Source organism: Octopus sinensis, linkage group LG18 (assembly GCF_006345805.1).
Source record: "Octopus sinensis linkage group LG18, ASM634580v1, whole genome shotgun sequence".
NCBI lineage: Eukaryota > Metazoa > Mollusca > Cephalopoda > Octopoda > Octopodidae > Octopus > Octopus sinensis.
In genome coordinates this window covers 7,473,665-7,485,223 of record NC_043014.1, presented here as the reverse complement: position 1 = coordinate 7,485,223, position 11,559 = coordinate 7,473,665, and the positions used below count along the sequence as shown (strand labels likewise).

At 40.4% G+C, this 11,559-nt stretch overlaps 1 protein-coding gene across 2 annotated transcripts in view; it reads left to right on the top strand.

Annotated features, from left to right (window-relative positions):
* LOC115221589 (cystine/glutamate transporter-like) overlaps window positions 1-11,023 on the top strand; it is a 58,534-nt gene extending 47,511 nt beyond the window's left edge. For both annotated transcript variants that reach the window (XM_036510702.1, XM_036510701.1), the window contains one exon: window positions 10,820-11,023. In XM_036510702.1, coding sequence (XP_036366595.1) covers window positions 10,820-10,872 — 53 coding nt within the window. In that variant the 3' untranslated portion in view covers window positions 10,873-11,023. The remainder of the gene's footprint in view (window positions 1-10,819) is intronic.
* Window positions 11,024-11,559: the final 536 nt, after the last annotated feature.

Sequence of the window (11,559 nt, the reverse complement as noted above, 5' to 3'; positions counted from 1 at the left end):
CGTCCTCATCATCGTCCTCATCATCATCATCATTGCCATCATCATCATCATCAGCATCATCATCATCACCACCTACCACCACCAGCCTCCTCATCACCATCATCATCATCACCAGCCACATTATCATTCATCATCATCATCATCATCATAATCATCATCATCATCGCATCATCATCATCATCATCATCATCATCATCATCATCATCGCCATCATCATCATCATCATCATCGTCATCATCATCATCCTCTACCTCTACATCCATTTTCACTATGACTACCACCCCCTCTACTTCCCTTATGCATTAATACTCACTAACACCCCCCACCCCACCCTAAACACACCCAACCAATTCCCACATGGGTGAAACAAAAGAATGAAAGAAGAACAAGGGAAGCGGGAGGTGGGGAAGGAAGGTGTGTGTGTGTGTGGAATGGGTTTGGGAGTGGGAGAGGTCGGATGAGGTGGGGGTGGGCATGGGTGTGGGTAAGGGAGTGGAACAGAGACATAAACACAACCTTTGTCCTGCATGGTCACCTGGGTTCATTGTCATCATCATCAGCACCACCACCTCCACCACCACCAGCCTCATCATCATCATCATCATCATAATTGTCGTTGTCATCATCAGCAGCAGCAGCAGTGGCATAACCACCACCACCACCAGCCTCATCATCATCATTATAGCCATCAGTACCTACCCCAGCTACATTATCATTCATCATCATCATCATCATCATCATCATCATCTCACCACCAGCCTCATCATCATCATCACCACCCGCCACCACCACCAGCCTCATCATCATCGTCGTCATCATCATCATCATCATCATCATCATCATCGTCATCATCATCATCATCATCACCACCAGCCTCATCATCATCATCACCACCCGCCACCACTACTAGCTTCATCATCATCATCATCAGCTTTGTCACCAACATCATCATCATCACCACCATCAGTACCTACCCCAGCCACATTATCATTCATCAGCATCATTGCCATCGTCATCATTATCGTTATCACCACCACAACCACCACCACCACCACAACCACCACCACCACCACCACCACCATCATCATCATCATCATCCTCATCACCATTAGTTACACCCAACAACAAATAACATCATCAATCACCTGTGATGGCAGTAATGTTTATCAACAGACCATGCCCATTGCTGAGTTTTTCATTCATTATCTCTCCCCCTCATCACGTAGCTCGTTAGTGGAAGCAGTCTACGCTCATCCTAGGATGATACGTTATGCATTGCTTTTTGGGGTTTTTTTCTACTTTATTCTCTCACTTTCCCTCCTTCTCTCTTCCTTTCCTTCCCCCCTCTCTCTACTCTTTGTTTCTGGCTGGGTAACCATGTAACTATTTCTTTACTACCCTCAAGAGGCTAAACACAAGGGCAGACAAACGGATTAAGTCGATTACATCGACCCCAGTGCATAACTGGTACTTATTTAATCGACCCCAAAAGGATGAAAGGCAAAGTCGACCTCGGCGGAATTTGAACTCAGAACGTAGCGGCAGACGAAATACGGCTACGCATTTCGCCCGGCGTGCTAATGGTTCTGCCAGCTCGCCACCTGGGTAACCATGTACCTCCTCTATAGCACCATCACCCCAGCTACATCATCATCATCATAATCGTAATCATCACCACCACCACCACCACCACCAGCCACATCATCAACATCATAAATACATTGTGAAGGTGCATGGCATTGTGAAGGTGCATTGTGAGGTTGTGAGTTCGAATCCCGGACCGGGCAGCGTGTTGTGTTCTTGAGCAAGAGACTTTATTTCACGTTGCTCCAGTTCACTCAGCTGTAGAAATGAGTTGTGATATCACTGGTGCCAAGCTGTATCGGCCCCTTTACCTTTCCCTTGGATAACATTGGTGGCGTGGAGAGGGGAGGCCGTATGCATGGGTGAATGCTGGCCTTCCATAAACAACCTTGCCTGGAGCTTATGATCATGAGGTTGTGAGCTCGAATCCTGGACTGGGCTGCGTGTTGTGTTCTTGAGCAAGACACTTTATTACATGTTGCTCCTCTTCACTCAGCTGTAGAAATCAGTTGTGACATCACTGGTGCCAAGCTGTATCGGCCCCTTTGCCTTTCCTTTGGATAGCACTGGTGGCGTAGAGAGGGGATGTGCAACTGCTGGTCTTCCATAAACAACCTTGCCCTGACTTGTGCCTAGGAAGGTAACTTTCTAGGTGCAATCCCATGGTCTGTGTCGTGACCAAAGGAGGTCTCAGAATATAAATGTTCCTGATCACAATGTCCACCTACATATGACCAAGAGTGAGAGGCACATGGCCTAGTGGTTAGAGCAGCGGACTCACGGTCGAGGGATCGCGGGTTCTAATCTCAGACCGGGCGATGTGTGTGTTTATGAGCGAACAACCTAAGCTTCTTGCGGCTCCGGCAGAAGGTAGTGGCGAACTTCTGCTGACTCTTTCGCCACAACCATCGTACAAACAATAAGTCTGAGCACATTTTCGAACTCCACCCATCTAACACCCATGGATATGTTTACAAAGTCAGAAAACAGCACAGCTCCCATGACTTCAGGAAACATTTTTTCACGCTGAGAGTTACTGAAGCATGGAACAAACTGCCGGCATCAGTTGTTAGTTGTCGGAGCACTGCATCCTTCAAAACTCCCATGCTTTCTGAGAATCGCCAACACTACACCTGATTTTCTCCCCTCCATACACACACAAGCATGTATCTGACTCATACATTGTTCGCTTTCCAGACATTTTTACATTACTGCATGTACTTTATACGCACTTTCTGACAAGTTGTGGTGCACCTGAACACTGTATACAATAATTTCATTATTATTATTATTACAACTTTCTCTCACTCTTTCCTCCTGCATCTTGCAGCTCACCTGCGACAGACCGGCATCCTGTCCAGGTGGGGAACCTATACTCCAAGGAAACCGGGAAAATGGCCCTTATGAGCCAGGCAGGGCTTGAGAAGGAAGGAACACATCACCAAGATGGTTGTTTAGAAATTCCAAGAATTCAGAAAGAAGTCTCTATTTTATGTGTCAATAGGAAGATAAAATTTTTTTTTTTATAAATTAATTGAGGGTTCCATCTATCACAAGCACCTGAGAATAGATTCCCCTCTGCCACCACCACCACCACCACCAGATTCTGAGCTCCAGTAAAGGGTTTTCGATGACTTCCTTTCCTTTAACTAAATGCTAAACAAAATGTCTGGCTTGTTGATTTAGCAAGAACTAGCAGTATCGCCCAGCGTTGCTCGGGTTTGTAGGGGAAATAACTATAAAGCATTTTTAGAGAGTTATAGCCAAAAAATGGGAAAAAAATGATGGTAAATTTTTTTTGAGAGTTAAAATGGTCGAGTTGCGTCCCCTAGACAGTCTGTGGTTTGTGTTTCTGATTCTCGACCCCATGTCGAATTTATCGATTTTTTTCAGAACTAGGGGAACTTTTCAAAATTTTCGCTGCGTTAGTTTTGAATTATGACATTGGGCTATGTGTGTGTCAAGTTTCATCAGAATCGGTTGAAAGCCGTGGTCAGGGTGAGGGTACAACCTGACAGACACACAGACACACAGACAGACAAACTGCCGTTTATATATAGAGAGAAGAGATATGTATTCTATCGCAAATCATCAGAGAAATTGATTCTGATTTTATTATCAATCCAAAAAAAGCTCATTTCATCAGCTGATTATATTTATTGTCGTTTTGTATGAAGTACATATTGCTGTCTGGTAATTCCTGTGCACAGGAAATAAAACATTTATGAAAGGTTACCAATGGTTGAATACAGATGACCTGAGATCAGCTATAATATTCAATTATACTTTCATAATCCCACACCAAAAGATGTCTGTCTTGTTGATATTTTTATCACAGAATATTTCTAGAGGGAAAAAAAAAAAACTTGGAAATTTCATTTCATATTCTTTTAGTTGCTTCTGTCATTTGACTGCGGCCATGCTGGAGCACCGCATTTAGTCAAACAAATCGACTCCAGCACTTATTCTCTGTAAGCATAGTACTTATTCTATCAGTCTCTTTTGCCGAACTGCTAAGTTACAGAATGCAAACACACCAACATCAGTTGTCAAGCTAGGGTGGGGGGACAGACACAGACACAAACATATACATATATATATATATATATATATATATATGTGTGTGTATATATATATATATAATATATATATATATATATATATATCATCATCATCATCGTTTAATGGAGAACAGACATTAAACGATGATGATGATGATGATGATGATATATATATTAGGTTGTCAAGAAAGTTCTTGTGGTTTTTAACCTTTAAATTCAGATGCACATATCTCGGCTAAAACAAAACTTTATTAATTGAAATAAACACCATCAGAATCAACACACTTTTGCCAACGCGAAACAAGTTTATTTATGCCAGTAGCATAAAAATCCTGCGTTCTGGTGGCGATGAAGTCGTTGAAGGTGTGTTTAGCATTGTCTTGGTTTTTGAAGCATTTCTCACGCAGGAAGTTGCCGAGATGCTTGAAAAAGTGGTGGTCAGTAGGCAAGAGGTCTGGTGAGTACGGTGGATGAGGCAGAGTTTCGTTGCTCAATTTGTTCAACTTCTGCAGGGTCAGTTGTGCGACGTGCGGCCGAGTGTTGTCGTGGAGAATTGGTCCTTTTCTATTGACCAATGCTGGCTGTTGTTGTTGGAGTTTCTTATGCATTTCATCCATTTACTGACAGTAATTCTCTGCCGTAATGGTTTTGCCTGGATCCAAAAAGCTGTGATGGATGAGACCAGCCGCAGACCACCAAACAGTCACCATGACTTTCTTTTGGTGCAACTTTGGCTTCGGGAAGTGCCGTGGAGATTCGTCGGCATCCAACGACTGAGCTGAGTGTCAACGGTTGTCGTAAAGAATCCACTTTTCATCGCAAGTCACAATCCGGTCGAGAAACAAGTCATTCTTGTTGCGTAAAAGAAGGGAAGACAACACTTGAAAACGTCGTTTTTTTTTGTTTTCCGGTTGTCGTTCAATTCGTGTGGAACCCATTTCTCAAGTATTTTTGTCTTTCCAATCTCTTTCAAGTGGTTGGAAATTGTTGTATACATTATGTCTAATTCAGAAGCAAGCTCTCGAACAGTTGTGCGTGGATTGGCTTCGAGTAAGGCCCTTAGTTGATCGTTGTCAACATCCGATGGCCAACCACTACGCTTATCATCTTCAAGACTCTCGTCACCGCTACGAAATAGCTTGAACTACCATTGTGCTGTACGTTCATTAGTGGTTCCTGGGCCAAATGCATCGTTGATATCACGAACTGTTTCAGCAGCTTTTCGGCCTAGCTTGAACTGGAATAAGAAAATTATGCGAATTTGCTTTTTGCTCATGCTGTTTTCAACTTTCCGGAAAAAAAAGGCCTAATTATTCAAAAAGAAAAAGAGTAACACGATTAGATAGAACGAAAAACGGGCTTTAAAATGATATATAAAGTCAAAGTAATTAATTTGAAAATACAAAATTAAAAATTCCGCAAGAATTTTCTTGACAACCTAATATCAGAATTAAACAGCCGAAATCTGCGATGAGGGATCAGTTTCTGACTGAAGAATGAAGGCTTTGAATGACCCGTTTGCTTTTTTGTTCGTCCCTTCGTGTATTTCACGTTATTTATTTATGTAAAGGTTTACTATATATATATATATATATATATATACATGACAGGTTCTTTCAGTTTCTGCCTACCAAATCCATTCACAAGGCTTTGGTCAGTCCAATGCTATAGTTGGGGGTATTTGCCCAAGGTGCCACGCAGTGGGACTGAACCCGGGACCATGTGATTGGTAAGAAAGCCACTTACCACACAGCCCTCTAAGTTTAATTCTTTTGTTACAATATTTCTGTTGAAAATAGCTGCCTTTGTTTCATCTAACTTTGAAATAATTGAAGGAATGCCGTCAAAATAATTTTGCCAGTTATTTAGCTGGGGTTTGGAGCAAAAATTAACAAGAAATTTTGATGGAGAAGATTTTAATTTAAATCAAGTTAACCCTTTTGTTACAATATTTCTGCTTTATACACCATTTCCATTTTAATTGATTTTAAAAATAACAACAAGGAATTTAGTAAAATAATTTTGCCACTTATTTAGCTGGGGTTTAGAACAAAAATTAACATGAAATTCTGACGGATAACAGTTATTATTTTAACTGCTCTAAAACAAGAACTTTGCATCATAGAATTGAAGTGGTGAGCTGGCAGAAACGTTAGCACACCGGACGAAATGCTTAGTGGTATTTCGTCTGCCGTTACGTTCTGAGTTCAAATTCCACCAAGGTTGACTTTGCCTTTCATTCTTTCGGAGCGATTAAATAAGTAGCAGTTATGCACTGGGATCGATGTAATCGACTTAATCCATTTGTCTGTCCTTGTTTGTCCTCTCTGTGTTTAGCCCCTTGTGGGTAGTAAAGAAATAGGTATTTCGTCCGTCTTTATGATCTGAGTTCAAATTCCGCCAAGGTCGACTTTACCTTTCATCCTTTCAGGATCGATTAAATAAGTATCAGTTATGCACTGCGGTCGATGTAATGGACTTAATCCGTTTGTCTGTCCTTGATTGTCCTCTCTGTGTTTAGCCCCTTGTAGGTAGTAAAGAAATAGGTATTTCGTCTACCGTTACGTTCTGAGTTCAAATTACGCTGAGGTTGACTTTGCCTTTCATCCTTTCGGGGTCGATTAAATAAGTACCAGTAATGCACTGGGGTCGATATAATCGACTTAATCCGTTTGTCTGTCCCTGTTTGTCCTCTCTGTGTTTAGCCCCTTGTGGGTAGTAAAGAAATAGGTATTTCGTCTGCCGTTACGTTCTGAGTTCAAATTTCGCTGAGGTCGACTTTGCCTTTCATCCTTCCGGGGTCGATAAATTAAGTACCAGTTATGCATTGGGGTCGATGTAATCGACTTAATGTCTTTGTTTATCCTCTCTATGTTTAGCCCCTTATGGGTAATAAAGAAACAAGAATTGTTAGCACGCCAGGTGAAATGCTTTGCAATATTTCAGGTCTTTGCATTCTGAGTTCAAATTCAGCCAAAGTCGACTTTGTCTTTCATCCTTTTGGTGTCGATAAATTAAGTACCAGTTATGCACTGGGGTCGATGTAATCGACTTAATGTCTTTGTTTATCCCCTCTATGTTGTGTACTGGGGTTTGATATAATCAACTGTATCTCTCCCACCAAATTTCAGGCCTTGTGCCTATAGTAGAAAGGATTATTTAAATCTGAATTAACCATCAAAATCACTCAGCCGTAAAACTCTCCTCTTGCAGCTGGTAAATCCATCAATGGAATGCATTGATGGTGAATATCAGAGAGGTAGCTTAACGAGCAACAATAGCATCCGTTCTAATTGACTTCACACAGTAATTTGAACATATGTAGTCATGTGTGTGTGTACCAGCATATGTTAGCTCATGTGTGTGTGTGAGTTTATTGCTGTCCATTCTTGCCTGGTATGTAGGTGTGTATGAGTGAATGTTTATGCAGGCCTGGCCTCTGTCTGTGTGTGTGTGTGTGTGTGAGTGGAGGATGAAGGTGGGAGTCTGTATTAATTGTGGCGCTTGTTTCCCATGTTAGAACGGGTGTGTTTGCATATGATGTGCGTCACTGCAGAATCGTTAGCACCTCGGGCGAAATGCGTAGCCGTATTTCGTCTGTCGTTACGTTCTGAGTTCAAATTCCGCCGAGGTCGGCTTTGCCTTTCATCCTTTCGGGGTCGATAAATTAAGTACCAGTCACGCACTGGGGTCGATTTAATCAACTTAATCTCTTTGTCTGTCCTTGTTTGTCCCATCTATGTTTAGCCCCTTGTGAGTAGTAAAGAAATAGGTATTTCGTCTGCCGTTACGGTCTGAGTTCAAATTCCAACAAGGTCGACTTTGCCTTTCATCCTTTCGGGGTCGATTAAATAAGTACCAGTTAGGCACTGGAATTGATATAATCGACTTAATCCGTTTGTCTGTCCTTGTTTGTCCCCTCTGTGTTTAGCCCCTTGTTGGTAGTAAAAAAATACACTTGCCTGCTTATCTTGCTTGTGAGTGAATCTTAATGCATCTAATTTGCTTGTGGATCTGTGTGTGTGTGTGTGAGAAAGAGAGTTTGTGTGTGTGTGTGTGTGGTGTGTGAGAGAGAGAGAGAGACTCTGTGTATGTTGTCATCCTTAAAAAAAAATCCTTAAAAAATGTTTTAGCCCGAAGGCCACGGCCATGCTGGGGCACCACCATGTTGAAACAACTTTTGAAACCCTTAGTAAAATACACCGACCAGAAACACATCCCTCGCAAGATTATTTTGGGGATACTTCCTTAGGATTACCATGTGTCAATAAGGAAGACGGCAAGAACCAGTGGTTGGAATGGATCTATGGAATATGTACAACAGAAGAATGTCAGATGAACTTCCAAGAACAAACAGTACCATGGAAGGGTGACACAGGAATTTTTTTTTATCAAATGCTGGTTGTTGCCACCCAAACATCTGGAAGTTTTTAAAATATTTCAAAAGAGAACGAGGATTACAACGAGTACTTATGACTCGGTCCTTGATGGGTTTGGTTAAACAGCCATCGAGATAGAAATATTTACATGTTTCAGCCCGTATTAACCCTTTCATTACTGTATTTATTTTGAGATGCTCTGTGTTTCTTTCAATTACTTAAAATCATCATCATCATCATCATCATCATTTAACGTCCGCTTTCCATGCTAGCATGGGTTGGACGGTTCAACTGGGGTCTGGGAAGTCAGAAGGCTGCTCCAGGCCCACTCTGATCTGGCAATGTTTCTACGGCTGGATGCCCTTCCTAACGCCAACCACTCCGTGAGTGTAGTGGGTGCTTTTTACGTGCCACCGACACAGGTGACAGACGAGGCTGGCAACGGCCACGATCGGATGGTGTTTGTTACTTGCCACCGGCACGGAGGCCAGTCGATGCGGCGTATAACAAAGAATTTAGTAAAATAACTTAGTTATCATTAAGCTAGTGTTAGAAACATAAATTGTGACTAAGATTTGGTGGAAGATTTTAATTCAGAACTTATGTAAACAAGGCATTTGTACTACAGAGCCAGACCCAGTTTCAACCAGGTTGTTATCAAAAGGATTAAGAATTGTTTCTCTATTATATATTTTAACCCTTTTGTTACCATATTTCTGTTGAGATGCTCTGTGTTTCTTTCAATTAATTTTAAATATAACAAAGAATTTAGTAAAATAACTTAGTTACCATTAAGCTAGTGCTAGGAACATAAATTGTGACTAAGGTTTGGTGGAAGATTTTAATTCAGAACTTATGGAAACAAGACATTTGTACTACAGAGCCAGAGCCGGTTTTGGCTGGGTTGGTAACGAAAGAGTTAATGCTTTAGTTAGCAATTATGGAAACATAAACGTGACAGAATATTTGCAAGGAATCACATAAAGGAATCACATATAATTTGCACATTTAGATGATGATTTAAAACTTCTTAATATTTTGGAGAGGGGGTTAAACTTATACCAGTAATTTAGACAATACTAAAATATCCTTATAAATAGGAACTAATAAATGAATACCTGTAATTAAGGTAAATCATAAAAACCTTGTTACAATTCAAGTTGAATATATCACCGTTTAAAAGATAATATAAAATGTAAACTATTATCACTTACATGTTATCTGGATACATGAGGTTCAGTCAAGTATATTTCTCAAAAGACTGTCTTAACTATTGATGATGTATATCATCATCATCATCGTTTAACGTCCGTTTTCCATGCTAGCATGGGTTGGACGGTTCAACCGAGGTCTGGGAAGCCGGGAGGCTGCACCAGGCTCGTCTGATTTGACAGTGTTTCTACAGCTGGATGCCCTTCCTAATGCCAACCACTCCGTGAGTGTAGTGGGTGCTTTTTACATGCCACCGGCATGGAAGCCAGGTGCCAGGGGAAGCTGGTGCCAGGTGTCAGGTGAGGCTGGCAACGGCCACGATCGGATGGTGTTTTTTACGCGCCACCGACACAGAAGCCAATCAAGGCGGCACTGGCATCGGCCACATACAGGTGGTGCTTTTTAGGTGCCATTGGCACAGGTGCCAGGGTAGGCTGGCAACGGCCACAATTGGTTGGTGCATTTTACGTTCCACCGGCACAGAAGCTAAACCATATGCAAATCGTTGGTGATTTTTTTCCCTCCGTCTTCCTCTTCTCTTGGACTCTCCTCTGTCTCCTGTTTCTGAAGAAGAGCATCTGCTCGAAACGTAAAACCACCTTTCTTTCCTTCCCTCAGCGTCTGCTAATACTTTACATGTACCACGTCCTTGCATTGTTTTTTCTTTTTTTGTGCTTGTTCTTCATTTTTTGAAATATTTACTCTATGTGTGTGTGTATGTGTATGTATATGTATATATGTGCATATTTGTATATATATATATATGTGTGTATGTGTGTGTGTGTGTGTGTGTGCTTGTGTCTGTCTACCACCACAACTTGACAAATAATATTGTTTTATTTACATCTCTGTAACTTAGTGGTTTAGCAAAAAGAGGCCGATCAAATTGTCACCAGGCTTGAATATAAATAAGTACTGGGGTCGATCCATTGGAATAAAACCCTTTCAAAGCAGTGCCCCAGTATGGCCACAGTCCATTAACCAAAACAAATAAAATATAAAATATATTACATTATATTTCATTATATCAATTACACTTGTATATATATTTACATTATATATCTTTTTGTTTTATCTTTATAGAATATATTACTGTCACATGCCAGAAATTATTGAACCTACGGAAGAGTGTCTAACGAGAATTAATTAAAGAATACAATTACCAAAGTGAACAAATGGAAGTGCCTGCAATAGTTCTGGGACAGACAATTTTTCTCTCCACCAAAAATATATTTCCTTTATATTAGACATGGTGTGGGACCAAATATTATATATACATGCAACCTGATACAACGTGTGTATGCATGCATATATACATATACATATATATATATATATATATATAATATATATATAAATCTATATTCTAATATATATATATATATATATATCTATATATATATATATATATATATATATATATATATATAGAGATAGATAGATAGATAGACAGACAGACAGATGTAGATGTACATATATATATTTATTTATGTCTACATGTGTGTATGTATGTTTTCAAACATGCATGTATGTGAGTATGCATGTGTATGTTGTATATGTATATGTACGTGTATGTATATATATGCTTTATTTAAAGCAGCAGAAAATTCAACAAAACCTGTTACTCTGAGTTTCCCGTTGCCATTCATCGGACAGTTTTTGCTAGACTCTAGCAAAAACTGTCCGATGAACGGCAACGGGAAACTCAGAATAACAGGTTTTGTTGAATTTTCTGCTGCTTTAAATAAAGCATATTACTCTACCACTGGTATTTGAGTACTCTTTTTTCCACCTTGTTTCACATTTATGTGTTTACTCTGGTA